Source organism: Ammospiza nelsoni, chromosome 5, assembly GCF_027579445.1.
Source record: "Ammospiza nelsoni isolate bAmmNel1 chromosome 5, bAmmNel1.pri, whole genome shotgun sequence".
In the NCBI taxonomy this organism is placed as follows: domain Eukaryota; kingdom Metazoa; phylum Chordata; class Aves; order Passeriformes; family Passerellidae; genus Ammospiza; species Ammospiza nelsoni.
Window position 1 is genome coordinate 24,497,221 of NC_080637.1, and position 13,985 is coordinate 24,511,205.

Here is a 13,985-nt window from a genome sequence, read left to right on the forward strand (position 1 = left end):
CGTGAAAGAAAATTCATGGCCAGATTGGTGAAAAACTTTACTGGAAGGGTGTTTGTTCATCCCTGGACTGGAGTTTCCAGCAAGGTGGCCACCTGAGGCCATCCTGGCCACCTTTAGCACACTGTGGCTTCCTGTGGGGCAGGAATTGGCCCATGGCCTAAAACAAAGGAAATTGCAGGAGATCTATTCAGCCACAACACTTTGAACTATTACAGTCAAACCAAATGTCTTAGTTACATGTTTGTGAAAACTTGCCTTAAAAGCTTCTAAAAATAATATTAACTGCTGAGGACTTTTTTTCTGACCTGAAGGACTGAAGAGAATGGTTTTTCACCCTAGTGAAAGCTGGGTACAGGACACTCAACTACCTAAGGATAAGGTTTCCTCTTTTTCACATACACAATAGTGGAAAGATGCAAACAGTGATGGAGAAGAAAATGCCTTGCCTCAGTAATGACTTGGATTCTAAAGAACTTATCAGCTTCTATGTTCTTTTACAGTTAATAGATCTATTAAATGTGCTCAAACTGATACTTTCCACTCAGATGGGGACATCCAAATTAGATTTTTTTTCTGCATATTTTCTGCATATCTATGATTTGGAGTGTATTGGCTTGTAATGGAGGCAGTTTCAGGTTGTGCCAGGTCAATCTGCTGGGCTGGGATCAGCACAAAACAAAAAGTTGCTGTAAAAATGTGCAGGCATATGAGGCCCAGAAATTGCAGCCTTATTGGAGAGGAACTGGGTCAGAGAGGGACCAGCTGCCTCTCCTCAGGGCAGAGATCAGCAGCATGAACTAAGAGAAAAATGGATTCTGTGCCAGTAAGTATAATAAGGCTCTGATAAAGCACCCATGAAGAGTAGAGATAGGCAAGGTAATGAAAAGATAACATAGGAAAAGGGGGTTGAATAAGTTATAGAACACACTGTAGATGAAAGTACAATTTCCATATGAAAATGATATAGACTGAAGAACCCTAGCAGGTACAAACAGTGCAGGAAAAAGTAATATCCAAGTAGCTAACCAAGGCAATAAAGGGAATACTCTGGGTATGTTTTGCTTTTGGAACTTTCTTGAAAGACTGTTCAAAAAGAAGGGGGTTTGACATTAAGTGGTCTTGAGGGAGCAGTCATTTACATCTGCAAGGTTTTCAAAAAAGTTTGTATCATTAAAATGGGTAATTCATCTCCAGAAGGCACAGCTGATGTTAAAAGATTAGGAGGCTCCAGAAAGTTCTTTATTGGGACAATAAGATAAGGTTTCAGTTACTGTGTATGGAAATGATCATGGCTAGAGGTACCAATATTCACACTTCTGTCTGTAAACCAACTGCTGGTGGGAACAGCCGTGCCCACGTGTCCCTGCACGTGCAGTGGATGTATGAGATGTATATGTGTACCCATGGGCAGCTCAGGGGTTACACTGCTGGCCTCTTCGTTGCTGCCAATTCTGGCTCTGGCCTGGATAAGGAAAATTTCATACATAATTGTATTTAAAGGTGAGCTCCAAGGAGAATTTTTATTGGGATTTCACTGTGAAATTAAATCCACATGTAGTTCGTAGCCTCAGCAATATCGTACTTTAAGCCTTAAAGAATTTAAAAGCAGTATAATAATTTTTAACCTTTTAGAGCCATTTCTTTTTTAAGATTTAAGGAGCCTGAGTAGTCTAAAAGATTATCTATTTAATAAAGCTGAAAGTATTTCAATGTTCTGGAAAAAAGAAAATAGGCTCATTCTTACAAGAGAACTTGTTATAGGTAGTCAAATGAAGGATAATGAAATCAGATCTCTTCTTAAATCTGTTATTTGTTTAATATTCCAGATTATCAACTCACCTGAATTCTGCAGTTCCAGATAAAGTGTTTTAGAATCACTGTGTAAGTGTTTTAGAATCATTGTGTTAAAAGTGTATTAACTTTTATTCCCCAGCCTGGTCCTCCTCCCTTAAGGAACATCTTCCTGTTCCAAACCTTCCTCTGGGTCAGAGGCCTGTGGTTCCTGAAGGCTGGTCTTACCAGTAAGACCAGGAAGATGGGGGCATTGAGTCCCTTGGCCTTTTCAGTGTCCTTGTCACCCTGTCCAGCAGCAAGGCCACCCAGGTGTGCACAGCAGGCTGATGTTCCCACTTTGGGCATGTGCCATATCGTTAAGCTGAGATGCAATGCCTGCATCAAAACCACTGCACCAGAGGAAACACAGAATATTTCACAGCATGACAAATGGGTAAGTGCTGAGCTGGCCACTTGATGACAGTTTTTTCTGCATTTATGGGGTTTTCTTGGGTTTTTCTTTAAGAGCTCAAGTTAGACTTCTCACAGTTGTAGGCATTTCTGCTGCCTCTTCCACAAAGAAATACAGTCTCAAAAACTTTGCTATTTCTTAGTGGCAAAAGACAGAGATGTAAATATTGCTAGGAAAGGAGCCTCCATGATCTTCAGCAAATGCAAAAAAGAATATAAGGGGGGGGGGTGGGAAAGAGAAAACAAAAAAAGAAGAAACATAAATAGGCATGGCAAATGAAATAATACTGTAGTTTTGTTCTATGGAATAAATTTACTCATGTACTTAGTCATGAAGAGGAAACAGCTGTCTCTAGGTAGACATTTTAATGTCACAATAATGTTAGCTGAGGCTAAAGGTTGTAGGATTATTTTTTTAAATACGCAGTCCAATTTTCTTGAGGGAGTTCCCTTTAATTTGCTGCATGAACTCAGGATCTAGCAGCGCCCTGAAACACTGCTAGCCTGCCAAGCTTTTTGGGATTGCTTCCTCCCCACTATTTTCAACAAACTTTACCCTAAAAAGTGTGTTGTGCTGTTATAGGTGAAATCTCGTAAAAAAAAATTAATTTTCTTTTACCACATGGAAAATGAGGAATGACTTAGTAATGGTGGTGTATATTGGGGCATGTGGGCATTGAAGCTTGAGAGATTGCTGCTTTTTCTTCTCCTGGAAAAATACCTAAAACAAATTTGTGCATCTCATCCTGGCCTCCTTTCCCTGTGTGCACTTATTTGCAGATGTGACTTAGAAATAAAATGCTGCATTTCTGAAGGGTGTCCCGCCTGCATGCCCAAACCACAGCTGGTCACTGCCTGCAGGCCTCATGCCCAGCTTCTTTGGGGCTCAGTGCATGGAGACAAGGGGGAAAGGAATGTTCAGGGATTAGTGAAGAGCTGCCTCTGGGGAGGGTGCTTTTGCTAAGAAAAAGCAGCTCTTACTCCCGTGAGCAGCACAACGTGAGAGGGAGTACCAAGATTCTCTCCCCTCCATGGCGTGTGCCCCGCACTCTTTGGAAGGGCTGCATGGAGGTGGTGGCTGCCTCCAAGGGCAGAAGGGGTTCTGTGGTCAAGTCACAGCCTGCAGGTTTTACCTGCCACTTCAAATTATAGAAATTAACTTATATTATTATCAGAAAGACAGAGACAGCTCATTAACTGTAACCACAAATGTGATTTTGGGTTGTCACTTTTGTGTAACAGCTCATTTGCCTGGGGAAATGGATGCAACTTCATAAAGTTAAGATCTCTTGTGAGAAAGAAGCAAACGCACGTGAGTCAATACATTGACAGCTCCCTCTGTGGTGGGAGCTGGGCAGGAGCCCTGCTGGAAGCTGGGTGGAGCCAGGAACTACCTTTTACAATTTGCTGTAACTAGAGCCACTGTGGTTTTCAGGGCCACCACAGGGTGACAGCCACACTGGCTGTGAAGGAGTGTCTGTGGCGTGTGCAAGAGGTGCAGCTTCCTTTGGATGTTCAGCTTCTGCAGTTTCTACAACATGGCAAAACTCCTGATAATTTTCCTCCTTTCTGCTAGGGTAAGGACTTCCATGCTCTGAAAAAACAGTCTGTAAGTTCAGCATGCACACCAAATGATAAAAAAGAGAAAGCAGCAGCCCTCCCCGCGGTGTAGTACTCCCCTCCCCGAGTGCAGTTCCTGCAGGGAGCAGCTGTTACTCTACCCAGTGGGAGGGAGGGACAGAAGGGACAGCCTGACTTGACACTTGTGGGGGCGCCCTCTCCTTTTTTGTTCTATGCAGGTTATAGTGTAAAGAGGTAGTGTGCATACACATTCTATTAAGCTGTCTTAAAAAAACTAGGAACTGCTAACATTTGGAGTTAAAAAGCATCCTCCACCCCTAAATCTGAAGATGAGTTATTATCTGAACCAGATTTCCACAAAGCTCATCTCTGCACTAAGCCAGAGGCTTTCCATCATTATAATCATGGGCTGTGTTTGCTTTTTGATCTAAGCTATACTGAACTTCACAGGAAACATGTCAGAGGCAGCAAAGCCTAAGGCAATAAACTCTGCCCAATGAAAAAGAAAATTCTTTTGTTTGATTTGCCTAGTCTTCCTGATGCCAAGAATTATAATTAAAGAGAGATTTTCCAGATACAAAAATCCATGGCCCATTACTGCTTATTAGGGAGATAGATACTAGAAAAAGTAGAAATAAAATTGCATACAGTTATGTTTGAATTCCTAAATATTCCCCATAGTTCAAGGAAAGGATGTGATTCTTCTAGGAGTTAAGCATTCCTTTTTATCAGAGTAATACAGATAGAAACTCCCACACAGATCATAATATCTTCGAATAGAAGGCCAAACTACTACCTCAGCTGCTGACAAACATGGAGATTTGGATATAGCTGGTGCACACTGGTGTACAAATGCAAGCACATTTCCATTTAGGACTGTGAATCACAGCAATTTATTCTTTTGAAATGCAGGGTATAGGTGGCTGGGAATAAGAGGTACAAAGAAGCACAGGACAAGAGCTGACTCTGCCTGATCCTTCTGATTTTCAGCAGCCTTTAAAGATTCTGACAGAGCTGTTTTGAGGCAAACAAATCAGTATGGTTATCCCCAGTTTTCCAGCTGGAGATACACATCAGCTCTGCTGTGAGGGTGTTTGCTGTGGCTGCTCTTGCAATTCAGATGAAAATAGGAGAACTCAAATATTGGTCCATTTCATACTTCCAAATGCTTATCCACTAGCAATCCATTACCTCTAATCTGGTGCCACATCCTACATTAACTGCAACCCAGACTCATTTCAACATTACAGTGAATTGTTTTGCAGGAGTAATAGCCAGAGAGAATAAACATGTAAGGACACACTAGGTCTAATATTTGTCTGTGGGGCTCTCTGCTCCTGCAGACCTTGGGGCTTGCCCAGGTCTCACTCTTACAGCTGATTTCTCCTGGCTGAGGTTACCTTTTTTTTATCTTGTAGCAGTGTTTGCATGGTACTTCTGCTCACTTGAACAAACATATGTCTTCTACTAGACTAATGTGTCTGTGATCAAGTGAAATAATGTAATGCATCCTCCATTGTTAAGAAACACCTTCCTTTTATACCTGTTCAAATACTGAGAATTTTGTCTCTGCTCACTCATTTCCTCATTGATAAACAAACTTATCTGCTAGTGATCACAGTCCCTTAAACTCTTCAGCATTTTAAGAGTGACAGTGAAGTTGAAATGGTAAAGTGGCATTTTTGATCCACTGCATTAGGGTTATGCTTCCTTATCTGGAGGGGAGCTGGAAAAAAAATCCTTGAGGCATCTGTAAGGATGCACTTCAAATTCTTGACAGGACTACTTCCTTCAACTTCCAGATCAAAATCTTCATTTTAGAGCTAGTCTCAGAAGTTTCCATCAACAGTGGCTAAGTCATAAATGAATACTTAGTCTAAACAGTCACAGCACAAGGATAAGGTATAAGGTTTCCTGAGGTGAGCACTAATAGTGAAACACCAACCTCTCCATTAATTGTGCATGAACTAACACCCACTTTGCTAATGAGCTTTCAGAAGGTACCTGAAACACCAGGGTGTGAAGAAAATCTGTCAAGTATGTAAGCTCCTTGAAAATTCAAATGAGGATACAGTGGCCTCTGTGCAGAGAAGGGACTCAGAAGCCCAGTATGCCATCCAAACTGCCTGGAGAGCCTAAAGCTGCTTTAAGCAGGAGCTTTAACTGGCTACAAGCCTCTCCTAGATGCAGACGGGAGGGCCCCACCCTAACTGAACTCCGTAAGAAAAGGCAGCAACAAAGTTGTTTAATTGTAACATTATCAGCATGTTCATTACCTGAATGTGGAGCTATGCCCTAGCTATGGCCAAACAGATACCACAGGTTTTAAAACCAAAACCTAGGATCTGTGTTCTGAAAAAGTCAAAAGACAGCAATGCTACAATACACAAAAGTTTATTTTTTTCTTTTCTGAAGGCAAAATATAATAGAACCTAACATCAATGTATTTTGTACAACAAAACAGTTTTTATATGAGAACAGACAATCCATGAAGAGTTTTTAATTCTTATAACTGCTTCCCTTTTTTATCATGCTTTCTTGTGGTCAACAGAAAGTTGGCACAGATGTCATAGCAGTCAGTCGGGCATGCTCCCTCAGATCCTTGTCAGCTGGTGCCACAGGCTGGAGGGCAGGATACTTTCCACTTTTTCCATCACAAAATTTAAAGGGGCGAAGAGGGTGCTGAGAAACTGCAAAGGAATCAGATACACATTCAGATCAAAATCCAGCAGACAATGTACCTCAAGAGAAAGCTGTCCAATAAGATAAGACACTCTTGCTGTGTTCCTCTGTAAAATCCTCCAGCATGATAAAAATTACATAAGTCACACATAAAGACTTTCGAATTCTTGAACCTTGCACATACAGAGATTTATGGACTTTGCAGTAAAGAAAGCAAGAGCCCCATCTTTACAAAGATCAAAGTAATGAACTACAAAAGTTTCCACACATCTCACATCCTAGACTGAAGCTCATACTGAAGCCACTAAAAGCTCAGCCCAAAACCTAGTGAAGAGAAAGAGAGGCCTTTTCATAGCAGGGGTATGCCAGACCACCTCACAGAGACAAACATTGTGTCTTGAGATTCAATTTTAAGATGGTTTAGGGTTACCTACAGATCTGCTCTATACACTGAGGCATCACTAACTGTAATCCTAACATACTCTGCATCAGTGACTAAAATTTATCTTAACATCTTCTCTCTAGTATAGAACACAACATTCAAAGAGTCTTCAACATATTAGTGTTCAGATAGGCATATGATAAAAAATGTCACAGGAAAAAACCACTGGCAGCTTCATGTCACAGAACTCAGGTATTCAAAGCACTCCTGAAATACATATTGAAATACATATTAATTTTAATTAATTATGAATACATTCGAGAAATACATGTTAACTTCTTCTGTGGCAGAAGAACTAAGTACAAAATCTCACTGTGTTGCCAGCATATAGTCTTTGTTCAGCATACAAGGCTGATAAACACAGGAACAAGGCTAACGGGGACAGACTTGGGATCTACAACTGTGACAGTATCAGAAAACTAAAGATTTGATTGAAAGAGCCAAACAAGGGTCATACATTTCAGTAACTTCAGTAACTAAGAAACAGAAAAAATCCAACCACTGAATCCAAGAAAAGCCTTACAGGGAAGTTTATGTTCATATGCCCAAGTTAAACACTGTCTACCTAACATCCACGTACACACTCAAGAAACAAGAAGGGGTAATAATATTTCCGGCATATTTCAGCACTTCTTGCTGAAAGAAAGTATCTTCTGCTACAACTGATCTTACTTTGTGTCTTCTGGAGCTAATGAAAAATATTCTTGCATGAACTGTTGCTGTACCAGTCCCCACTCACAGGACTGGGTTAACAGAAGACCCAGCTCACCTGCAAAGGGAGCCTCTTCCCCTTTGCAAAAGGGTTTCAAAGAGTACTGACAATCTGGAATTTGCAAAACCTTTCAGCCTGGCCTCCTCCACCCCATTCCCTATACCCCCAAATCAAAAGTACCAAAGACATTAAAAACAAAGGCAGGAGGCCAGTTTGGAAACACGAGACCTAAAACAGAGGAAAATATATTTGAGAAAATGTATTACAATGGAAGATACTCAGTATTTACTGGAGAAGGGATTTTTTACTATCCTAGAGCTTTTCTGTTAGTGGATTTTTCATCTCCTAGCATGCTGGAACAGCGATGTTCTTGTTTTTGCAAAGAAAAAGGTTTGGCTTAGAATAATTCATGGCTCTTCCCCCTCATACTCCAAAATTTATTAATGCTTGGTGGATTAAAAAAGCAGAATTAGGAGAGGCTTCTCTGGACATAGTTCAGGAAAGTTATGGGGGAAATACTGAGACTACTTCCTCCTTGGCAGTTCAGGGAAAAAACACAGGAATTTGTCCTGGTTAACAGTAGACTCTATTTCTGCTCATACTGAGAGCTTCTACTGCATAGGAAATCACATCAGCCATTATGACTCTACACAAAATAGAAGGGTTCTCATAACTAACTGTTATTAGTTTTTTTTAATGGATGATATATGAAAATACAGATACTCACTTCTCCCACCAAGCCCCCTTTTTTTGGCAAAATCACAAGATATCAAACCTAACAACAGAGCCATATAAACCAGAGAAGACCACCAGGCAGGTCTTACTGATTAGCAACCTGGACAGTTGTGCACATATCCCCTGCTCAGACATGCACTGATGCTTCTGAGTGGGCCGATATTTAACACCTGGCAGTATTTAGCTCAGCCTTTCCTGCACTGGTGTCTTTATTTACAGAAGGGAGCAGCAGCAGAGAATACTCACAGCTTTTGCAAAGACCCCCATGAGCTCTGGGAACTGATGTGTCAGGAGGGCGAGCATGGCTGTGAAAGAACAGAGTCCAGCAGTGAAGAGGATGAAGAAGGGAAGCTCTTTCTTGGGATAAACTGAAACCTCATGAAATGCTGTAGAAAAATATATGAGAAGGGGAAGGCATTATACATTCTAAAAAAACCAAAACACAACACCAAGCAAAACCTAACCGATATTCTTACATAGTTTGAACAACGTGAGACACACAAAGATGCTTTTGAAGGAAGAAGATGATGGAAGGTCTGATACCTCTAGGGACATTAATTGTTGTGTCAGTTGTCTCTACCAAATAATCCTCTCTAAAGATACTATTTCTGGTTTACTCTGGTGCTATGTACACATCACTTTTGTCTTCCTTGTGTCAGCAGTAACTATAATGCAGCTCTGCAACAGCTAATTCCAGAAAAGAGACTTAGAAATAAAGCATTTTAAACTTTTTTTAATGTACATTATAAATAACCCCATGGCTGCACGTTTGCTAATGCTGATACACAGAGAGTGCAGAAACATGTGCCTGGGAGCAGCAGTGGGCCCAACCATATGGAAGCATTGCTGCAGATCAGTTAAAGCAGGCTGTAAAACTACAGCCTGCATTAACTGTAAATTCTGAGGGTTTTATCTGCAGAGCAAGAAGAATTATCCTAACAGCAGGATGTATAGGCATGTATTTTAAAACCTGGAAATTAAATGAACAGTGAATTTTTAAGATGTTTGTTAATATATACTGATAGGAATACAGAAATTTCCTTGACTCTGGTATAAAAAACCCTTCACTGGACTTTGGAAAAAACAGCACTGAGATGACTGCAAGGGTTAGAAAAGGATAGTGAATATTTTACCAGAGGGATATATCCCTTGAATTTTATAGCAGCTCAGATTCAAGGTGAAAATTCCTCCAGGCAAAAGGTCAGATGGATTCTCACCTTCATTCTGTAGTTTAGAGCTACACTCAAGATAAATGCAAACTTTGAAACATTTTTTTCTCATATAGGACCAATCTCAAGGCTTCCCATATACTCAAATCCTATAGCTATTCATATATATGAAATATTACTCTTCCATTTTGCCTACTTTCTTTGCTTCAGTGATCAGCTCTCATCTCTTTGTACTTGCAGATGACATAAACACAGGGCAATCCAGCAATATTCATGACTGCACTCATCCAGAGTGGAGTGGTTCTCAAAACCAAAAGCAGGAATTCATAAGAGTTTAAATTAGAATATTAAAAACTAAAAATATGTGTGACTCTTGAGTCTGCTAGTTTGATCAGTAAAAAAAACAAAAGTAGGGATAGATTACAACTTCTCTTTGATTTAAAATAAATGTAGAGATCAGAAATACCAGAGCATGGACTTTGTAAGTCAAGGATCTCTTGCACTTTTCTTGCACTGCCTTTTCACACAGGCTCAACCCTGCTGTCCCACTCTGTTAACCAGTCAGGGCAAACGTTTTGTAATTGATATTTTTAATTTGGAGAGCCTATGAGATTGTTGTGTTCTGACATAATTCCAGCTGTCTCTCCCACAAAACATGCACAATTAAAGGGTGTGGACAGGTATGCAAAACCCCTCTAACCCACCTGTGTCTGTCAGGCATTCTAAACCCTTCCCTCCTCTAACCCAGGAGATTTTGCAGTGAAAGACATTTCCCATAGCTGCCAGAGCAGAACACACTGCCTGCATATGCTGTTAAAGAGTCCCACTGTTAGCTTGTAACATTTGACAAGAACAATTAGCTTTGCATCTAAAAAGAGAATGCTGAGCTATTCTGCATGACTTTGTCATTCCTAAATCTCCTGACACTCCACCCTCCCCAGCTCAGCATCCCTCTGAGTACAGCAAGCAGAGCACTCTGAGAGGTGTTGTTATAATTAGGATGATTATAATGGGGTGGGGAGATACTGCCAGTTGCCAAGGATTTCTGCGTAATATCAGCAGGAATGTGCTGTGAAGGAGAGACTTGCAGTGAGTGGATTTTCACCGTATTATTCTCACCTAATGTTTACTCATGTAGGCTTACAAAAAGAGGTAAGACCTTTTTCAGCCCAAACAAGAAAGATTCTGAATGAAAGACTATAAAGGATGCAAATGCCCTCAAAATCAGCCTTCCCAGCAGAAGCAGGCTTCATTTTACTTGTTCCAGAACAAATTTTTCTTTATTTAAGAAGGTGAGAGAAGAATCTTCTTCCTTGGATCAACTTTTATTTCCCTCCTCTGCCCTGACCCTGCAAACTTGTGCGTGTTCCACTCGTGCTCACACAAAGTCCCACAGAGAGAACATGTGGGAATGAAGTGTAACTGCAAGATTGGCTGCTTTGGCTCTCCCTCTGCATTCCTGTGCTTCACTGCATGCACTGCAATGAGTCTCATTAGCTTGGGCTGTAATGCTTCTTGGGGGCTGGATCTCTCTTTATATCTGTATCTGGGAACACTGCTGGCACCTTCCTAGCACACGCTATAAACGCACATCAAAGTGACTGAGATGACTTCACATCAATCTCTTCCTAACAGTGCACACGCCATAACATGAAGAAAACCCTTTCTTGCTATTTAAACTGCTTTTTGGAAAATGTAAGCACAGCCTGCCATGAGTACTGGCTGCAGGAACGATCCAGCTGTCCTCAAGCAAGTTGGATCCTGCCTTGGAATTTAAGTAGCTCATGTGTCTACCAAGGATTAACAAGGCTGTGACATTGTGCTTTTGGTTTAAGGGGATGTTAACCCAGATGAAAGATCAGTGTCTTGGCAAGAGAGAACAGCAAGATCTAAGTGATTTGGATCTCTTTGGTAATCTCTCTCCCTGTCTGTAAGCTGTCAAAAATAATAAATACAGCTAATTGTTATGAACTATGCTGAGGACCAGCCTCTTGAACCATCACAGGAGCTCCAGAGGCTCACTGTCAATCTGGTTATTCTAATCCAGTGTTCTCAATTCAAAAGGCTTCAAAGGAGACCGGTGCTGCAAGACTCAGGTAAACAATTCTTAGGTGTCAATCATAAGAAGAAAAACGTTGAACATACATGGTAGTAGTTCTCTATCTGCAGTTTCTGTACAAATAGGGTAAGGGTAGAAAAGATGTCCTTTTTCCAGTGGATAGGGGATCATTCTGAAAGCTGAAAAGAAAACACAGTGCATAAGTTGCTGTGAGTGTGGCAGTCATACTTAAGAATACTTGTAATTCTGAAAAACAAACATAGACAAAACACTTGTAGTTGCAAACAGCGTATAAATTGATTAATGAAATGCCAAAATAGAAATCCACATTGAGCTTTTAATCACAAAAACTCCTACGTTTATTTTTATTCTTGAGACAATGTTCATGAATGTCAGGTGAGACCACATTACAAGGACATACAAAAATATTTGCATAATCAAAGCCCATTATGCTTCCAATTCCATAGCCAAATTTGCACATTTTGTCTTAGGCTTTTAGGTTGCAGTATTTTTAAATTTCAGGGGAAAGAAGTGTATCTGATATAACAGGTATAGCCTACAAAAATGAACAGCCAAGCCTGTAAATGCAGACCAATACTCACAGTCCCTGTGCACCAAGAATAATAGGTTTTTCATGGAAAAAATACACTACTCTTTTTCCATCACACTCCAGCAAGCCAGGTAACACTGATGACATGAGCTCTGAGGACCAGTTTTCCAACACAGTCATGTTTTCATTTTCTATTTGGCAATCAAAGATTAATACTAAATTATTAAACCCAGTTTCCTCTCATGCATTCTTTCTAAATGCAGCAGATCAAGTCAGGTTTCCAATATAAATCTTCAGGTCATGGATTAAATAATACTTAATCTTATGAATTTTTAAAATTGAAAATAATAACAGAGGGAAATGGATTACTAAATCTTGACATTGCTGATGTCATAGGCCATCTGAGTGTGCTTTATGGAAACATCAGAATACTTGACTGAAATATAGCTTTGCATCAAGGCATCCTTTTCCATTATCCTGTATATTATTTTCACTGTTAAAATATCATCAACATGTTATTCTCACTACTCCTATGAACATCAGTCACTGAAGCAGGATTTTCCCCCACAGATGTCCTAGCAGCACTGTACACTGAAGTTGTTAGGTACAGCCCACTGCCACACAGTAACCCTCCATTATCTCTGGCTCACAAGGCAACTTAAGGATTTGTTTAAATACACAGTCCCCCAGTATTTTCAGCTGTGCACACTGGATTTGAAATTATGTTAGCTGTGGTTTTTTGTGAAACTATATTACTGTATTTTTTCTTGATTGCTGCATTTAAAGCAATAGTAAAGAAGGCAGAGATCCTAAAAGATTGTAAACCAACCTGGGCTGTAATGCTCTTCCAGCATTAACCACCCCTCTCCATAGCAACCCAAAAAGCCAAGTACAAATACAATATCCAAGCAGTGTATGATCTTAACACACACAAACTTGAGTGTCTGTACAAAAACAAACATGGAACGTATTCAATGCTCATTTCTTCAAAGTCCCTGACACAAGTTTTTCCTTCCAATTTGGCTTAACATTGAAAAAGACAATCAAGCCTCTTCTGCTTTACCCTAAGCCACAGCAGTATCAAGATTTTAATAAAAACAAAACGTGAGGTGGATATGTTGCTTTTACAAAACAAGTGAAAAATGTCTGAATACATGTTACTCAATTTAAGCAATCGTGCTTGACGTGAGACCACCTATGGGATATTTACAACAAAACAGCTTTAATTAGCAATGTTATCAGCCATGGAAGGAAGTGCTCTGGTTCATCTGGATCAGTTTGTGTCTATGTAGGTACTTCTCTGCCTCACTCTTATGGTATTATCTGACCTTATTTTACATTAATTGACTCAGGTAGCACAGAGCAAGTTTGCCACTCACCATGTACAGCAGCTGCAAGAGCTACTGGAGCATTTGGGAAACCCTAGGTTTCTTTTCCTCATGCAAACAGTAGGAATTTTGACACAAATTTAGAAACCAAGAGTGACAAACCATCACCCCAGACACTTTAGAAACTTGGTTACACTTGAAACTATAGACCTCCTGTACAGACAACCTGGCCCAAACACAGTGGTGGGGCACTTGGGCTTTTATAGTTGTACTACGAATAAAATACCTACAAACACACTGAAAGAAAGCAAGGACAACTGACCATGGATTATATGTAGACTGTTGGTTAAAACCAATATAATTACATTTAACTTCTCTGCCATGTCTTCACTGGTTTTCACTTAGTTATGCAAAGATGCCAAGATATGAACCAAACATTATTGGACTAGACACTGTGAAACCATTAAAACCCCTGGTTGTCTT

At 40.2% G+C, this 13,985-nt stretch overlaps 1 protein-coding gene across 2 annotated transcripts in view; it reads right to left on the reverse strand.

Annotated features, from left to right (window-relative positions):
• Window positions 1-6,203: 6,203 nt before the first annotated feature.
• Window positions 6,204-13,985, reverse strand: part of ST7 (suppression of tumorigenicity 7) — a 135,759-nt gene continuing 127,977 nt past the window's right edge. For both annotated transcript variants that reach the window (XM_059471984.1, XM_059471983.1), the window contains exons 13-15: window positions 11,711-11,803; window positions 8,643-8,782; window positions 6,204-6,515 (exon numbers count right to left, since the gene is read on the reverse strand). In XM_059471984.1, the coding sequence (XP_059327967.1) occupies window positions 6,420-6,515; window positions 8,643-8,782; window positions 11,711-11,803 (329 nt within the window). In that variant the 3' untranslated portion in view covers window positions 6,204-6,419. The remainder of the gene's footprint in view (window positions 6,516-8,642; window positions 8,783-11,710; window positions 11,804-13,985) is intronic.